Source organism: Lissotriton vulgaris, chromosome 4_1, assembly GCF_964263255.1.
Source record: "Lissotriton vulgaris chromosome 4_1, aLisVul1.2, whole genome shotgun sequence".
Lineage (NCBI taxonomy): Eukaryota > Metazoa > Chordata > Amphibia > Caudata > Salamandridae > Lissotriton > Lissotriton vulgaris.
Window position 1 is genome coordinate 2093655485 of NC_141691.1, and position 15443 is coordinate 2093670927.

The following is a 15443-nucleotide window of genomic DNA, read 5'->3' on the forward strand; positions in this document are numbered from 1 at the left end:
AACAATCAGTAAGTATCAGATATTCTGGTGGGACTAAGAGGCATACTTACAAAGAAGTGACGGAGCGCAGCGTTAGCCACTGTTTTTATAAATATACGTTGCAGCTCTCCATTTCCCCCTGAGCTTATTTCAGCTGCCGAGCGCCAACGCAGGCACACTTGGACCTACATTTTGGAAAATTATTGTTTGTGTACAGGATGGTGCCCCTTCCTGCACATAAACAATCTTAAACGGCAATTTATAACTTTTATGTGTGCTGCTTTGTGCAGCACACATGGAAGATGCAACTCGTGAGTAGGAAAGAACCATTTCCTTCACATAAACAATAATACTGCTTAGTGCAACACACATAGAAACAGCAAAAACAAGGAGAAATAAAGTGTTTCGCCATGTTTTGCAATGTTAAGATCAGGTTTTTTTTTGTCTTAATTTTGGTGGTGCCTTCTATTTACTCCACCCTTGTAAAAAGCGGACAGCATCAATATCAATGGGTGTTGCAGTGGAACGCCAACCGCAATACCCATTGCCCACCCCTTTCACGCTAAGCATAGCGTGAAGGGGGACCTTATGTACAAGTCAGCGTTAAGCCACGTTAAGTGGCTTAACACAGCCTTGTAAATAAGACGAAGCTCCACACGAACATCTTTAAAAGTGATCATCATTTTGAAACTATCATGACAATCATTGATAGGAAACTGCAGAGAGGATCTTGTTTGAATCCTGTGTGCCTGAAACCAACAGAAGATGATCTTGGTGTTTACACGTGATAGGTTACTCTTGGCTGATAGCATAGGTGGTATATGGAATTAAAAGTCCCATATTGTTAGGTGTTTCAACATACTTGTTTAAAAGTTGTAACATGTCATTATGACAATTAAGTGTAGTATTTCCATCCATTTGTTTTGGATTTTTCGAAAATCTCCAGGGTGAGTATTACATGCAACGTTTAATACATTTTCGAGACTTTCGAAAAACAGGCAGGTAGAAAGTTCTGGTCATTCTCTGCCATCAAGGACTACCCAGGAAACTGCAAACTCCTGGAACTCTCCTAGCATTTCAGGAGTGAGGTCAGCATTTGGTAATGTTCAGTCCTGTTCACAGGAGTAGCTTTGAAATTCCAAACAAGCTTTCATGAGGGGTAGAAACCCTCAGCAACAATAGGAATCTAGGAATTTGTTTGCAAGATTTTATTAAAATTAAAAGAATATCCTTGTGCACACAATGTGAACAATATTAATCATAACAGTACATATCTCAGTGACAATGATGTTAATGATTAGAACAGCAGGAAATATTGTAATATTGTGACAGTATTATAAGGACGTTCTGCAACCCCTCATTTCCTTAAGCTGACTAAACAAAACATAACACAGAAAATGGGCTATTTTAGTTTCATACGTGGCTCATCTCAACCCTATTTGAAGAATTCAAGGCTTGCTCAATAAGCAGCATATGTTGTTCCTCTTCCCTGGTTCAGCTGCTGCACCCCTGAGCCTGGCAAACAGTCAGCCTGTGTGGAGGACTTGGTGCCCCTTCCATTAACCTTCAGTAAGAAAGGTGTTCACAGCCATCGAATGACCCCTGTCTTGAATCCCTACAGTGATGTCTTCTCTATCTAAAAAATACTTTTTCCAGTTTATATATAATCATGTTGGTGATCATCTTATCTTCAGAGCAAACAATAATGAAGCTTCTTTAACCTTTCGCCTATTTTCATCCAGAAAAATATTCCTTTTACTTAAAACAATTTCCAATACATCAGGATAGGACCTTCTCTGAAAAGTTCTTCGTTGCTTATGAGCAATTACTAGAAACATAAACCATGCTAAAATAAAACATGAACACTTTCAAGCAAGCTACATTATCACGTTGCTTTTATGGTATTATCACTTGTACGTTTGCATTTAAAACATATTCTTAAATATAAGAACATATATAACTCAAACGTGGAGTTTTTAAAAATAGAAAATTGGTGAAGATTGTACCAGGCTGGCTTGGTCACTTGGTTTCTGTTTTTTTTTTAAACATAAAAATGTACCCTTTTTGGAATCGAGGCTTATTATGTAAACAAGTTATTAAAATGCTGCACTGCTTGGAGAACATAGATTGGTGAGTTTCCCATTACTAATGATTGGTCGAAAACATTAGGTCCTGCCCATGTGACGCTATATCACAACAATCTACATTACACATCACCCTAGTCTGTCATTTTTCATTTGCACCCAAGAAAAAGATTTTTAAAACCAGTTTTAAAAAAGATGGGGCTGAGACAATGTTGTATAGCGTTTTTAGTGATGCAAAGTTTAGATGATGAACTGACAATTTTAGCTGTTGTCTCTTTTTTCAAAAATGTTATGAACTATAGAACATTTTTATGAAAGTAGCTGATGTATGACTATCTTTCATTATCATGAAATCATTTACTTCTAAAAATGTGTTTTTAGGATGAATGTCTAGTATACTGCTTTTATGAATTAAAAACTAAATCGAATAAAGCTATTTTTGATTTGATTTGATTTGATTTGATTTGATTTGATTTGATTTGCTTGAAGAATGCACCTGACATCTTGGCAAGGTATGCTGTATGAAGCAAGCAGAACACTACCTGATATTAAAGCACTGCTTATGCCTAGATGTATCGCTTCTCAGTCCACTGTAAGGTACCAAAGAGGTTTACAATGTACAAGTATGAAGTAAACATCCTTGAGTAAAGTGGAGCATTTAGACCATATATAGAGCAAGAATACATGAAAACACGGTGAAAACCGATGCACAATACAGGACAGTACATTGGGAGATTGCATAGTGTGGGATGTAACATGAATGTAGAGTGAGTTACTGCAGATTGTGAGTTCATCTCTATGGGGCAGATATACAAGACTCTTGTGACACGTTTACGCCGCAGTTATGTCACTATTGTGATGCAGTGGCATCGTAAACAATGCGCCAAATTGCGACAAAGTTACAATGTGACACATTACGGAGATGCGTCACGTTGTAAAGCCCTGCGCTACATTATACCTGCATCAGGTATAATGTAAGCAGGTGAGCGTTCCCATGCAAGAAAGTCTCGCAAAAGTGATGCAGTAAAATCAACATGATTTCACTGAATCATTTACAATGCTGCTGCGTCAAAACCTGATGTCTGCTTGAAGGAGGCGTAACGAATGATGCAGCACAACAATTACAGGCCTTCCCTGAGCAATGCTGATGTTCCGTCCCACTTGCAACACGACTCCATCACTGCCTAACCTTTATGCCGCCAGATGCGTTACGCATGTGTTAATCTTTGCGCCATGGTGTGGTGCACTGTGAATATGCTGCATCCATGGTGGTGCAAGGTTTTTTTTTTTGCATGACACAAATTAACTGAATGATATGCAGAGATGCACCAGTTCTTGTAAATCTGCCCCTATGTCTCTATGTCTTACGTGGATGCACTGAACAGCTCACCACAGAACAGAGTTAATGGTTCACTGTGGAGTGTGGGAAGTACTGGTGATCTGTCATACTCGGGATTCATACTACTTATGAAAGCAGCCATATCAAAGGACACGACCGGATTATATTATTAAACTGATTGAACTGGGAACCCTTGATGCTGCCAGGTCCACGGGGTTGGAGTTGGGTGGTTGGCAAACATCACTTGAAAATTAGATGAACACGGTGGGGGTGGGCCAGATTTGGTGATGTCTGTGCTGACTAGGAAGATGACACATGCTAAATCTGTCATGTGGTATGGGAGCCCGGGCTGCACTGACGACACTGGCCCATGTACTCAGTCCACATCATAAGCTAACACTGGACCCAGTGGGACCAGATATGACCCCATCAACACTGATTGAAAGTCATGGTGGAATGATGGAAGACTAGGTTTCACATAAAGCTAGCCAATATTACCAATAGCATTGCCACACATGGTGAGGAACTAAATGGTACTTCCCTACCTGACCTGCACTATGATGGAAATGTGTGTGTGGTGTGGCAGCCTGTTTGCGTGAGAGCGCAGGAGAGGAGAGTAGAGGCTATATTTAGTGACCTTGGCCCTGCACTGGTTTCACCCTCCAGGCCAACAATTCTGTAAATTATTATAAGATAGAATGGTTGTCAAAGAGGTCATAATCGAAAGAAAGAATAACAGAGTGAGTTAGAGCATTTCCACAAGCTATCTAATGCTTAGATAAGTGGGTCTGTGGCTGTAAAGTGGTTCCTGGGCTTGGATGTGGGTTGCTTGGGACTACTTTAAACGAAGAAACTTTTGAATACTTCTAATTACCCGGGGTAGATTTACCCTTGATTCCAGCATCTCCCGCAAAGACCTTGAATTGTGCGATTCCGCTCTGCAGCTGCCTGACCTTCCACCAGGCTTTAATACCAGCCCCATTCCCTGCCAGCATTTTGTCTATCACCTGCATGAGCTCCCTCACCTGCTGCTCTCTCTCTGCTCCCTTCTCTCGGTTGTTGAAGGCACAGACCCTCCACCCACACCTATTGACCAGCTCTCTAAGCTTCTGCTCGGATTTACGTACAAAGTTTAGTATAGTTTCACCCTCCAGGTCGTCTTTCCTTGTAAAGACGATCACTGTGAACTTTAGGGCCTCCTCCCCGAAGAGGCGCTGGATCATCTGCATGGAGTCCCGCTCCTCCAAGGTGAACCGTCCGGCCTGGAGCACCAGGAGGGGGATGACTTGTGCACCGGGGGAGGAGATCTGTGCGCACCGCTTTATCTCCAAAGAGAGCCCCTCGTCGGGGAATTTTGAGGGAAGAACGCCCGGGGTGTCCACCACCACCAGGTGCCTCCCCCCCCACTCCACCTCCCCCCTCTGACACTCCATGGTAACAGGCACTGCCGAGCCTTTGGACACAAACTGTCTCGTCCCCAAGATGCTGTTCCCAGTGGCGCTTTTCCCGGCTCCAGAGGACCCGACAAGGATTAGCCTCAGCCCTTCTGTTCCTCCGCACTGCTCACCTGTGGAAGGAACATTCACAAGTGAGTGCAAACACTGGTGAGGAAAGAGATTTCCATAACTGACAGTATAATTACATCTCCCCTCCTTGTGCTCCCTCTACTGGAGGGGGAACAATGTCAGAAAGTGTAGCTATGGGGGATCCTCTTTGCTGTTGTTGGATAAATAGGCAGTGTGTAGGTCTTCCACGCCATTTGCTGAGCGTGAACTAAAGTGGCTGTTGAATCATTCACCTCGAAGACCCCTTCCTCAGTTATGAGACCAAATGTGTCTCACACCTCACACTCACCCAGTAAATCTCCCTGTCCCCACCTAATATGTAAAGCCCTCCCCGCTAGATGCATTTTATCCTTGTTTGATCTCAGCTGTTGATGACAGTTTCATAATGTTCCACTGTGTAACATCGTTATTTTTACCATTTTGTGTTACCCAATGGTTGTGCCCATGTTTTATACGTTTTATACATAAAGATATTAGAAACAGAACTGATTTATGTTTGTGGCAGCTGTTTTTATTTGTTGGGGTACCTCTGCACAGGATCACACAGATTCACGAAAGGGATTTGCTGCCTGCCTGCTCCCTGCTGTGCTCTGTTCTGGCAAGAGAGAGGGTGAAGGATTGCATGGGGGGCATGTAGATATTCAAACAGCATCACAGAAACCATGCCAATGATGACAAGATTGCTTGGATGGCACTCAAACCACATGCCAATGGTGGTGGGCGTGACATAAAGTTAAATCCTTTATCCTTTTGGCCTGAATTGTCCATTTATATGTTAAATATAGATCCGTCCAAACACAGTTGTGTTTCAAAGATTTATTGTCGAAGTACAAATCATCAACCCTCACAGACCTTGATCCAGCATCAACTGCAAGAACCACGCTCCAACCCAGAACACAGGAGCATCTGGAACTCCTTACAGCACACTGTGACATAGTAAGTGTTCCTGACACAACCCATAACCATAACACATCTTCCCCTTTATAATGAAACACAAAAAATCAATTGATACAAAGTTAAAATAGGGAATATGGATTAAGTAACATAAGGAGAATAAGGAAATAAAAGCATAAAGATACAATTCACAATAAAAACACATTTTACAGCACCATAACAGATGATGCAAGAACACATACATCAGTGCATTTAATGAGACTACATCACATAATCTTTATGCCAACTAGGCCTTGTTCTCGCACTACCAGGATCGTTACTAGATGTGCTACCAAACTCATTGGCAACGACATGTTGAAGCATTTGTGAACGTTGGTTGGATACTTTCACCAATCGAGACATGCTCCAAATATCACCAGAATCCAACTCAAGCACATTTTATTCAACATCAGAAATCACAAAAGGTCCCATGAATCGTGAACGTCCTTTCCTAACTATACAAGTTCTTATCACCACACTGTATCACCAACACACCAATCGGACTCTCGGGTGCAATGTCTTTTGTCAAAATTGATTTTGAAATTGTTTTGCTATCTCTCTCTTCGCTTTCTCAACCGAGATGCAGAAGTTTGGTTGAGTACAGAAGTATCCAGTCTCAACCAAGCTGGATTTAAATTACAATGTGGTTTTCTTCCCCTGAGAACAGCAAAAGGTGACAAAGACGTTACACAGTGGGGTGTTACTCTATGTGCCCACCAAGTCTCTCTCAAAGCCACTTTCAATGATTCCTTATTCAGGATTGCACGTTGAGCACAACCTTTAACAATTTTGTTCATGCTCTCCACCCACCCATTAGCCTGTGGAGTCTAAAGACTAAAGAGCAGTCATAAAATGAACAATGGCTAAACTAGAAAGAAACAAACTGTGCCTCATTATCAGTGATTAAGGTAATTTGGAATGCCTTCGCTGGAAAACTCACCTTTAAGTAACTCCATTACAGTTTGAGTATTTACAATATGTACACATTTAGTTACCACCCATGTGGATGTATAATCCACAATTAAAATCACATAAAGCTCTCCATGGGTCAACAACTCAAATGGACCAGCAATATCCATTCCCAATTTAGTCCAGGGATCAGCAGGCACCTCGACTGGAAAAATTGGTGCTGAGAAAGTCTTCCTAGATTTTTCATTGTTTGCACATTGCCAATAATCTTTTACCACTTCCTCCACCTCATGTTTCCTACCGGGCCACCAGCACCACTCACAAAGTCTTGCTTTGGTCTTGTTGCGACCCAAATGGCCTTCATGTGCCGAATTGATCGATTTGCCTTTTAAACTTCTTGAAGCCACCAAACGCTTCTCTCTAAAGATCTTTCCATCCAAAATGCTCAACTCATCTTTTATGCTGAAGAAATTCTCCAAAGTGGGAGACAGTATCTTCCTCTTCAGCCAACCTTTCACAGTGACGTCCTTTTGCACATCAAAATCAGGGTAACCTGAATAAGAATCTACCCACTCCTTGTCTTGTAATGCAGACTCACAAATCCAATTCACTTTTACTCAATCTACATTATCAACATTAAGCTGAATTGGCAACCTGGACATGCAAGCAGCCATACCATTCTTTAAACCAGGGATAAGTTCAACCACAAAATTATGGTTGAATAACCCATCCACCCATCTGGAGATTCTAAGGGAAAGATTATCCATCTCTCTACAAGTGAAAATCCTGGAGAGTAGTTTATGATCAGAACTCACAGTAAAAGGTATCCACAACAACAAGAATGTAAAATGAAGGACTGCCCAAAATACAGCTAGTGCCTCCCATTCAAGAGTATCTCTTTTCCACTTCTCTCAAAGCACGAGAGGCAAACGCAACTACTTTTAACTTTTCATTGTCAATTTGAGCAAGTACATCACCTAACCCACAGATGCTAGCATCTGTGGTTAAGAATGTTCTCTTGTTTACATTGATATGACCCAAAGTGGGTAATCTTGCAATGCAATCCTTCACACAAATAAAATGCCACTTCACATTAGTTGGCCCATACATACTAAGATCCTTTTTTAACAGAGATCTCAAAGTTTAAGAAATACAGGCAAAATTGTGAATGAATTTGGAGCAAAACTCTGCCAAATCAAGGAAGATCATACCTGATCTTTGTTAACAGGCTTGGGAGCTTCCATTATACTCCTAGCCAATTCCATTTTAGGACTAATCCCTTCACTGGAAATTATCTGCCCTAAACAAGTCACAGATGTGACTCTCTACTTGCATTTCTCTCTTTTGATTACCAAACATGCCCTCTGCAATCCGTCCAAAAATGTCCACAAAATTCCATCACGTTCCGCAAATGTTTACCATACACCAGTATATTGCCTTGAAAAAACGAACTTTGTCCAAACCTTGCAATACCTGTTTCACTACTCTCTGGAAACATGCCGCAGCGGAGGTAAGTACAAAAGGCATTCTAATAAACAGGAATGCACCTATAGGTGTTACAAAAGAAGGTAAGTCTTTAGACTCCAGATGTAGCTTAACCGCGTGGTAAGCAGAGGACAAGTCCATTAAACTAAAAATTCTGGCACCCTATATGAGGGCCAAGGTCTCTGTGATATTTGGTAAAGGTTGTCTGTCAACCAAATGATCTTATTCAAACCTCTCAAATCCACATACAAACAAATCTCTTTTCCACCATCCTTGGGTGCCAACACCACTGGAGCCAACCATTCAGAACTGTCAATTTCTTCAATGACTCCTCTCTCTTTAAGCTTCTTGATCTCACGTTCCAATGGTTCCATCATCATATGCAGAACTTTCCTCACTTTGGCAAAACAAGGTACCACAGCACACTTCAAAATAATCTTATGTTCAACATTTTTAAGTAATCTAAGATTGCTACCAAAAACCTTGGAAAAGTTAGTACAAATATCCAAGCGCCACTCTTCCTTGGTCAGCACCAAAACTTTCTGTTTACTGTTGAGATTAAGTATGATGCCCATGTATCTCTGATGTCTCCAACCAAGAAGTTTGTCACACCTACTTGCAGCATAAATTTTACCAACCGTTTCACAATCAGCAAATTGGTTCTTCTTCACACAATACCCAAGCACATCAATACTCACACCTCCATAACCCACAGGGTTGATATCAGGAGGCAACAATTCAACATCCTCACTTACAAATGTGGTGGTCCATTTTTTTACTCCAATCATCGTGTAGGGTGATCCAGAATACCTAAGAACCGTTTTTTTTCCACCAATCATTATTTCACATTCAGGTATCTCAATCAGATCCTCATCCACACCCCATCATCATGCACACTTGAAATAACCTTCACTTCCTCCTCTAAATAATTCACACGTTGCTATTTGAATCCACAACATACACAAGCATAATGTCCTTTCTTGCTGTACTTTTTTCAAAATGCAAATCTTGCAAAGCTCCCCGGACTGTTTGTCCAATGTCCTCCTCTGCCACACCTGAAACATTTTGGACCTCTAGATCTAACATCAACAGCAGTATATTATTTTCTTATCAAAGTCCGTATTAACCACAAACCCAGCTCTGTAATTGTCCTTGTCAACATGTGTATCTGCTCCCTTGACTTCACTGACAGATGGCCCTGCACCCACACCATCCTTACCTGCACCATCTTTACCTTTCTCATCATGCATCTCCCATACCCACATGCTGGTATTGTCACATTGGACATTGAACACAGGAACACACAGATATTCTTTGTTCCCTACAAGCTGACATGATAGCTTCAAAACACTTGCAGACACGAGTAAACGTCAGCAACCTAGTGATCCGCGTTATAGCAGGTAAGTCTGGGTATACCTACCTAACCTTCAATGAAGGAGAAACAGTACTCATAGCATATAAATCACATCTGAACACAACTGCTGAAATGCGCTTTGCTTCTACAGAAAAGATACAGACAGCAGTACAGACCGCTGTAGTAAGAGAAAGAGCACTGGCTCAGGAAAAATGAATAATTGTTGAAACTCCGGTACCAGCCTTAGAGACTGCTACAAAGGCAAGCGTTGCTAATGCTAAAGCCTTACATCCAAGATGGATACAATGGGCTAATTCTCTAACTGTAATGGATGTAGAATACAGATATGCCCCAAGGTTGAAAACACAAGCATTTCTGCAATATGAAGAACATAATTTCTCAATTGAAATAGTGCCTCTGGATCAGCATGAATATATTATTTACACTGTCTCGATTTTCCTCTCAACACATCCTTTGTAACTGTTCAAGCATCAGTTGAGCACTGAGGCCATACCCAATAAAAGATTTGTGAGTCTTCATAGGGACATACGCAGTTGGCACATTACATTCTGACCATGGCCCAGCGTTTAGCACTAGGGCTTGCAAGACAGACATGGAAGGTTTTGGCGTCGCATTGCGGTATTCTTCTCCATACCATCACAGGGGAAATTGGGCCTTTAAGAGGAAAACCCAAGACTTAAAGCAGCCTTTAACAGCAAGAGTTAGGTTTGGGTGGTAGTTGAGTCAATCCTTTATTTGGAGTACAGCGAGCCCTAAATAAAGTCCTCTATGGGGTCTCACTCCTTATGAGGTCCTATTTGGGACTAGAATGGGGGTACCTGATCTCGATTATGAAAGCACAGTTGTGGATGAAAAACCTTTTGACATTAATAAATGTTTAGCTGTTTTACAGGATTTGAATGAATCTGGATCACTACTAAGCAACGTGCAAGTAAAACAAACTGCCACTGGGGAAGTCAAATCAGTCACTGCAAGACCTGTCTTGATCTCAAACGTCGGGGTCTGATTGGGGAAAAGAACGAGGACAAGAACGAATTTGGGCCATCATACAGAAAGCCTATACCTGTCCTTGCTGTCGAAGGAACAAGAACAGTACTTCTTCCGCATCTTGCCGGAAAAAAAAGAAAGAGATTTGTCTCCCTTGATCTGATAAAACCACACTATGTGGCCGATACTTAATAGTAGGCCTTGTGGGATCCTGGGTAGCTGACGCTCTCCTCTCACTACCATACAGGAAGTTCAGACAGAAAGACTCATAACATTCAAAGAGTCACCACTACAAAATGAAGGAATTTCCAACAATGAAATAGAACTCGTTCCTCTGGGAGTAGAACTTTAGGCTATAAATGAAAGACAAATATCAATTTGGCCGTGCACCGACATCTACATCAACATGCGTCGACAAGAGACACCTGCCGGTTTAACACATACTGCAAAGCTACCAAAGTTAGATCGGACTGAATCTGGATACTTTATCGATTTTGATACCTTCTCTCTTGATCTCAGTGAACCTGAGACAACACCAGCTCCAGTTTCCAGTAAGTAAAACATTCATGCTTGTTACACTTTTCTGAAAAAGGCTTACCTAGTTTCACCCTAGCTCCAGCTCTGGATATATCTGGACTATTGTTTTTTCAGGTCTGGATTCGCCTAGTGACTGTCTTGTACTTACTATTAAATGGAAAATATCTCCCACATTGCTCTGCAGTATCAAAAGTGAACTTGGTCCTGAAACCTCATACATTATCTCATCGTTAACATTACAGCTTTTCCAATTTCAGATGGTATAGTTTGGGACTAAGTTGATTATGATGTATTTGGCCACACTGAACTTTTGAAGATTCCACATTTATTTAAAATTTCTCTCAAAGATATCCAGTATATTTTCTGATGATTGGGATTAGAAAACTGAAAATAATATGTTGTCTGATTAAAAACAATCTGCTGCCTTTTCAAGCAATGAAATGTTAGATGACACATCTGACTTTGATAATATGTACTGTTACCATCATTATGTCCATCATTTCATACACAAATCCTGTATCCCACATAAAGTGTTATCACATACCACCAATGCGAACATTGCCTGACACCACCTAAAGATAGTTCAAAGACATTTGCACAGAAATCTCCATATTTTTCAGGTTTTGCCACTTCTAACCCTATCTCATATTACTATCAGGTTGCACCTACATTCTACACAGTAAAATATGCTGACTAATTACTAATTAGCAGATTTATTCTGCATCCTTAATTTCTCAACTGTCTGAACAGGGTTTTGACTTACGGAAGGACACTATAGACATAAAATCAGTCTGGGGTTCTAAGGAATGGTACGAAAATTTAGAGTTTGCCTCATTCTGCAACAGATAATATTTCTGAATGAAACAGTGCAACAGACTTCCTGTCTTGGACTAGCTAAAACAAGGATTTGAACACACCTCAGATTCCCACATCTTCACACTTGAATTTTACAATATGTGGAGGTGATACCATAGATGACATTATGCAGTACAATACTTTAGACCCCAAATGGAAGGGATGGTTAGTTTGGTCCACAGACACCAACACATATCAATGAAGATTCAAGAATACAGCTAAAGGGTTTAGTATCCATAGGCCAGGCCCACAATATGTACAAAGAGAACATCTAGGGGTAGTGACATCATACAGTGTTGGGAAGTTATGCCTTGATTGGCTAGAAACCTCAACACTGTCCTAAGTAAAACAGCACTTATCCTTACTCTCAGATGAGGTGGATCTAAGGGATTTTTTATTAGGTCCTCAAATACCACTTCAGAAACCTTTCTATTTCGCTGACTATGATGAAATCTGGAAGATATGTAAACAAGAAGCTGCAGAGAGACTTTGTCAAATTGATAAGATTAACCCAGATAAGGCATGAGCAGTAGTTGACAACTGTCTGACCCCATTACCATCCAGGATTTATGCACTGGGCAACATTGTATCTTTTGCTATAGATATACTAGAACAGGACTTGTCCATACTACAACACGGACAATCACTATTATAATTATAATTTTTTTTAGAGTCTTATATAGTGCGAACTTGACCAGAATTGGGTATCAGAGCGCTTTACATAGCACCAGTTGCGTTACATGAGGACATATTCATTTTTGTTAGGCACAAGGAGATTAAGTGATTTGCCCAGAATCACAGGATCTTCAGCGTCATTGCCAAGACTCTAAACCAGTGCCCCAGATTCGAGGTAAACAGCCCTAGCCGTTATGGCAACTCCTCTCCAAAATTGTGTTCTATTATGTTATTAAGCTGGATGCTGCAATCACTGTGGGTTGGTTATGTGCCTTGGCGATTCATCAACAGCACGTCCCTATTTTCTGTATATAATCTAACTGAAAAACAGATAACGATGGCACAGAGGGGAGCGAAATATACAATGCTGCGTATTGAAAAACTGGAAAAAATATCTTTTACTGTGGCAAAGTCACCATCTACAGACTGGTTAATCCATGGCCATATAACATTGCCGGTCACAACCTTCTAGTTTCAGTACTGTCTAAAACAACAACAGACAGCCAGAAAGGGAGAGATGGGTAGGATATTCATCAAAGAATTTTGGGAATTGCGGTAAAGATTTTGATGTAGGAATGGGGACATGGAAATATTCCTTAGCAGTACCAACTCGAAGAATTCCTTAAGTTGATCTCTCATATGCCTGGACATAATGCTTCATGGGGCCCGTAATGGTTTCAGTTGTCACTTAAAAGGATCCCAGCTACCTTGATTTATCTGGTGTTTGAGTTACTTGCAAATGGGAGTTACCTGATGCTGAATGATCAAGGTTGTTGTGGGATGCTCTTGGGTATCGCATATCTCGTCACTGTATGCTCCAGGGTTACTTGCTGGACATGGATGTCCCAGTCACTAAGAAGATGGAAAAAAAATGCTCTAGGAGCGCCGATTCCGTGATCGCATCGTAATGCATCTGAGCACACCTCGTCTTCGAGAACTGAGTGAGTCTTGGACATTTTAGACTAATGTGGATTGATTGTATTCTGCCTGTCCTCCAATGCCTATTCTGTGGACAAGAATACGTGTTGGACCTCCAGGACTCAATTCTCCAAAACTCTAATGGGAGCCTGAGCAACGGTAGGAGCACCGCTAATTGCGCCCTCCCCTCATAGTGAGCAACGTAGTGCTCGCACGGCTACCCCGTGCACCTGTGACCCCATCACCGGGGGTCTCACCTATCCAGGTCTTCAACCCTGGATCTTCACTAACAACGCTGGTGACAAACACAGTATTCAGCACCGGCTTTACCGTATTGTTAGAGTTTAGGAGAATTGACTCCTCTAGACACTAGTCCTGAAGAATTGTCGATTGACCTGTTAGGGGTAGAAGGTAAGAAACATGTTGACCTTATACACATACTAGACTCTGTGGGATCATTGATATTCTAAACAGGGCTCACACATTTTATTTAGCTTAGTACAGCCCACAAATTAAATTAGTTCCCTCTAGGGCAGTACTAGTCCTATTTTAATCCACTACTCACACTTATGGACTACCTAGACCACTGACCCCCACTCACCAAACGGCTGTCTCTTAAAATGATCTCCGGCAAAGAGACCCTTCGTGGGAGCCCATAATGCATTGAAGTGCCGGCCCGACGAGGAGCACAGCCCAATGAAAAAGCATGACATCCTTCTGGGTCTGTGAGGGTAATCCATAACAGACCTGTTCACTTCCACCACTGTTAGGAACTGGAAATTATTTTGATTTACATATCTTCCAGGAGCGTTGTGCAGGACCGCACCAAAAGCTCCTGGTTCCTCTTTCTAAATAATGTACCTATAATTAACAACCACACCGTCTCCCAAAGTGTCCATTGTATCTGGGCTAATCCAAACACAGTTCAAAGATTTGCTGTGTTTTTTTCCCAAGGACTTACCCTAGTCCTTCAACAGGCTTAGAACCCCAATGATAACCAGTACATATGGGCAGTGGGCAGGTGAAAGATTAACCATTGCTCGGGCCGAAATTTGGGCTGAAATATTGATAAGCAGTGCAGCTTCACTAAGGGTTGTCATTTGAGGTTCTACTCTGAAATTTCCGAGGGGCTTGGCAGAGGGGTTAGATAAGGCAGGGCCATAGATACATTAGACCAATGTGCTTATCTGGTTGAACTTCATCAGTCAAAGGTACTAAATTTGGAGCATACAACATGGTTGCAGAATTAAGTTGTAGTGTGGACGAGCAAAAACGTGCTGAAGATTGCAGAGATATTACAATGTGATGTAAGGGAACCAGATGAGATGTAGATGATGACAATTTAGATTCCAAGGCGTCTAAGTGCACAACTATGGGAGACAGTTCGGATTTTAACAGAGTATTTAAACGGGTGAAGAAGTCCTTGAATAGATGCCCTGTGCCTTTTTGTGATATGCAATCAAAGTTCATCATTCTTGGTTGATGAGCGTTATCAGGTTTCTTTGAAGCTAAACAATGGGGTGAAGTGTCAGGCTGTATTGGGGTGATAGCTGCATTACAGGTTGTTTGGAACGCACTCCACACTTGGACTTCTTAGGTAATGCAGGGGACTGAGCATTACCTCTTACGTCATAAGACCAAGGGCCCTTCATATGACTTGTTAACAGGCAACTTCGACTCGGGGAATTGAGAGGCATTGGAAACCTTGAAGCAGCAGCACCATCATCAGTGGTTGAGGTGATAATATTGGAATTCCAAAAAATTATGCGACAGATCTTTGACAAAGCCCTGGAAATGGGCTG

General features: G+C 41.5%; 1 protein-coding gene across 1 annotated transcript in view; it reads right to left on the reverse strand.

Annotated features, from left to right (window-relative positions):
• Positions 1-1171: 1171 nt before the first annotated feature.
• The window catches only part of LOC147725111 (GTPase IMAP family member 6-like), an 88612-nt gene continuing 74340 nt past the window's right edge, over positions 1172-15443 (reverse strand). Inside the window, exon 3 of the mRNA XM_086966541.1 lies at positions 1172-4969. Within this exon, the coding sequence (XP_086822667.1) occupies positions 4269-4969 (701 nt within the window). The 3' untranslated portion in view covers positions 1172-4268. The remainder of the gene's footprint in view (positions 4970-15443) is intronic.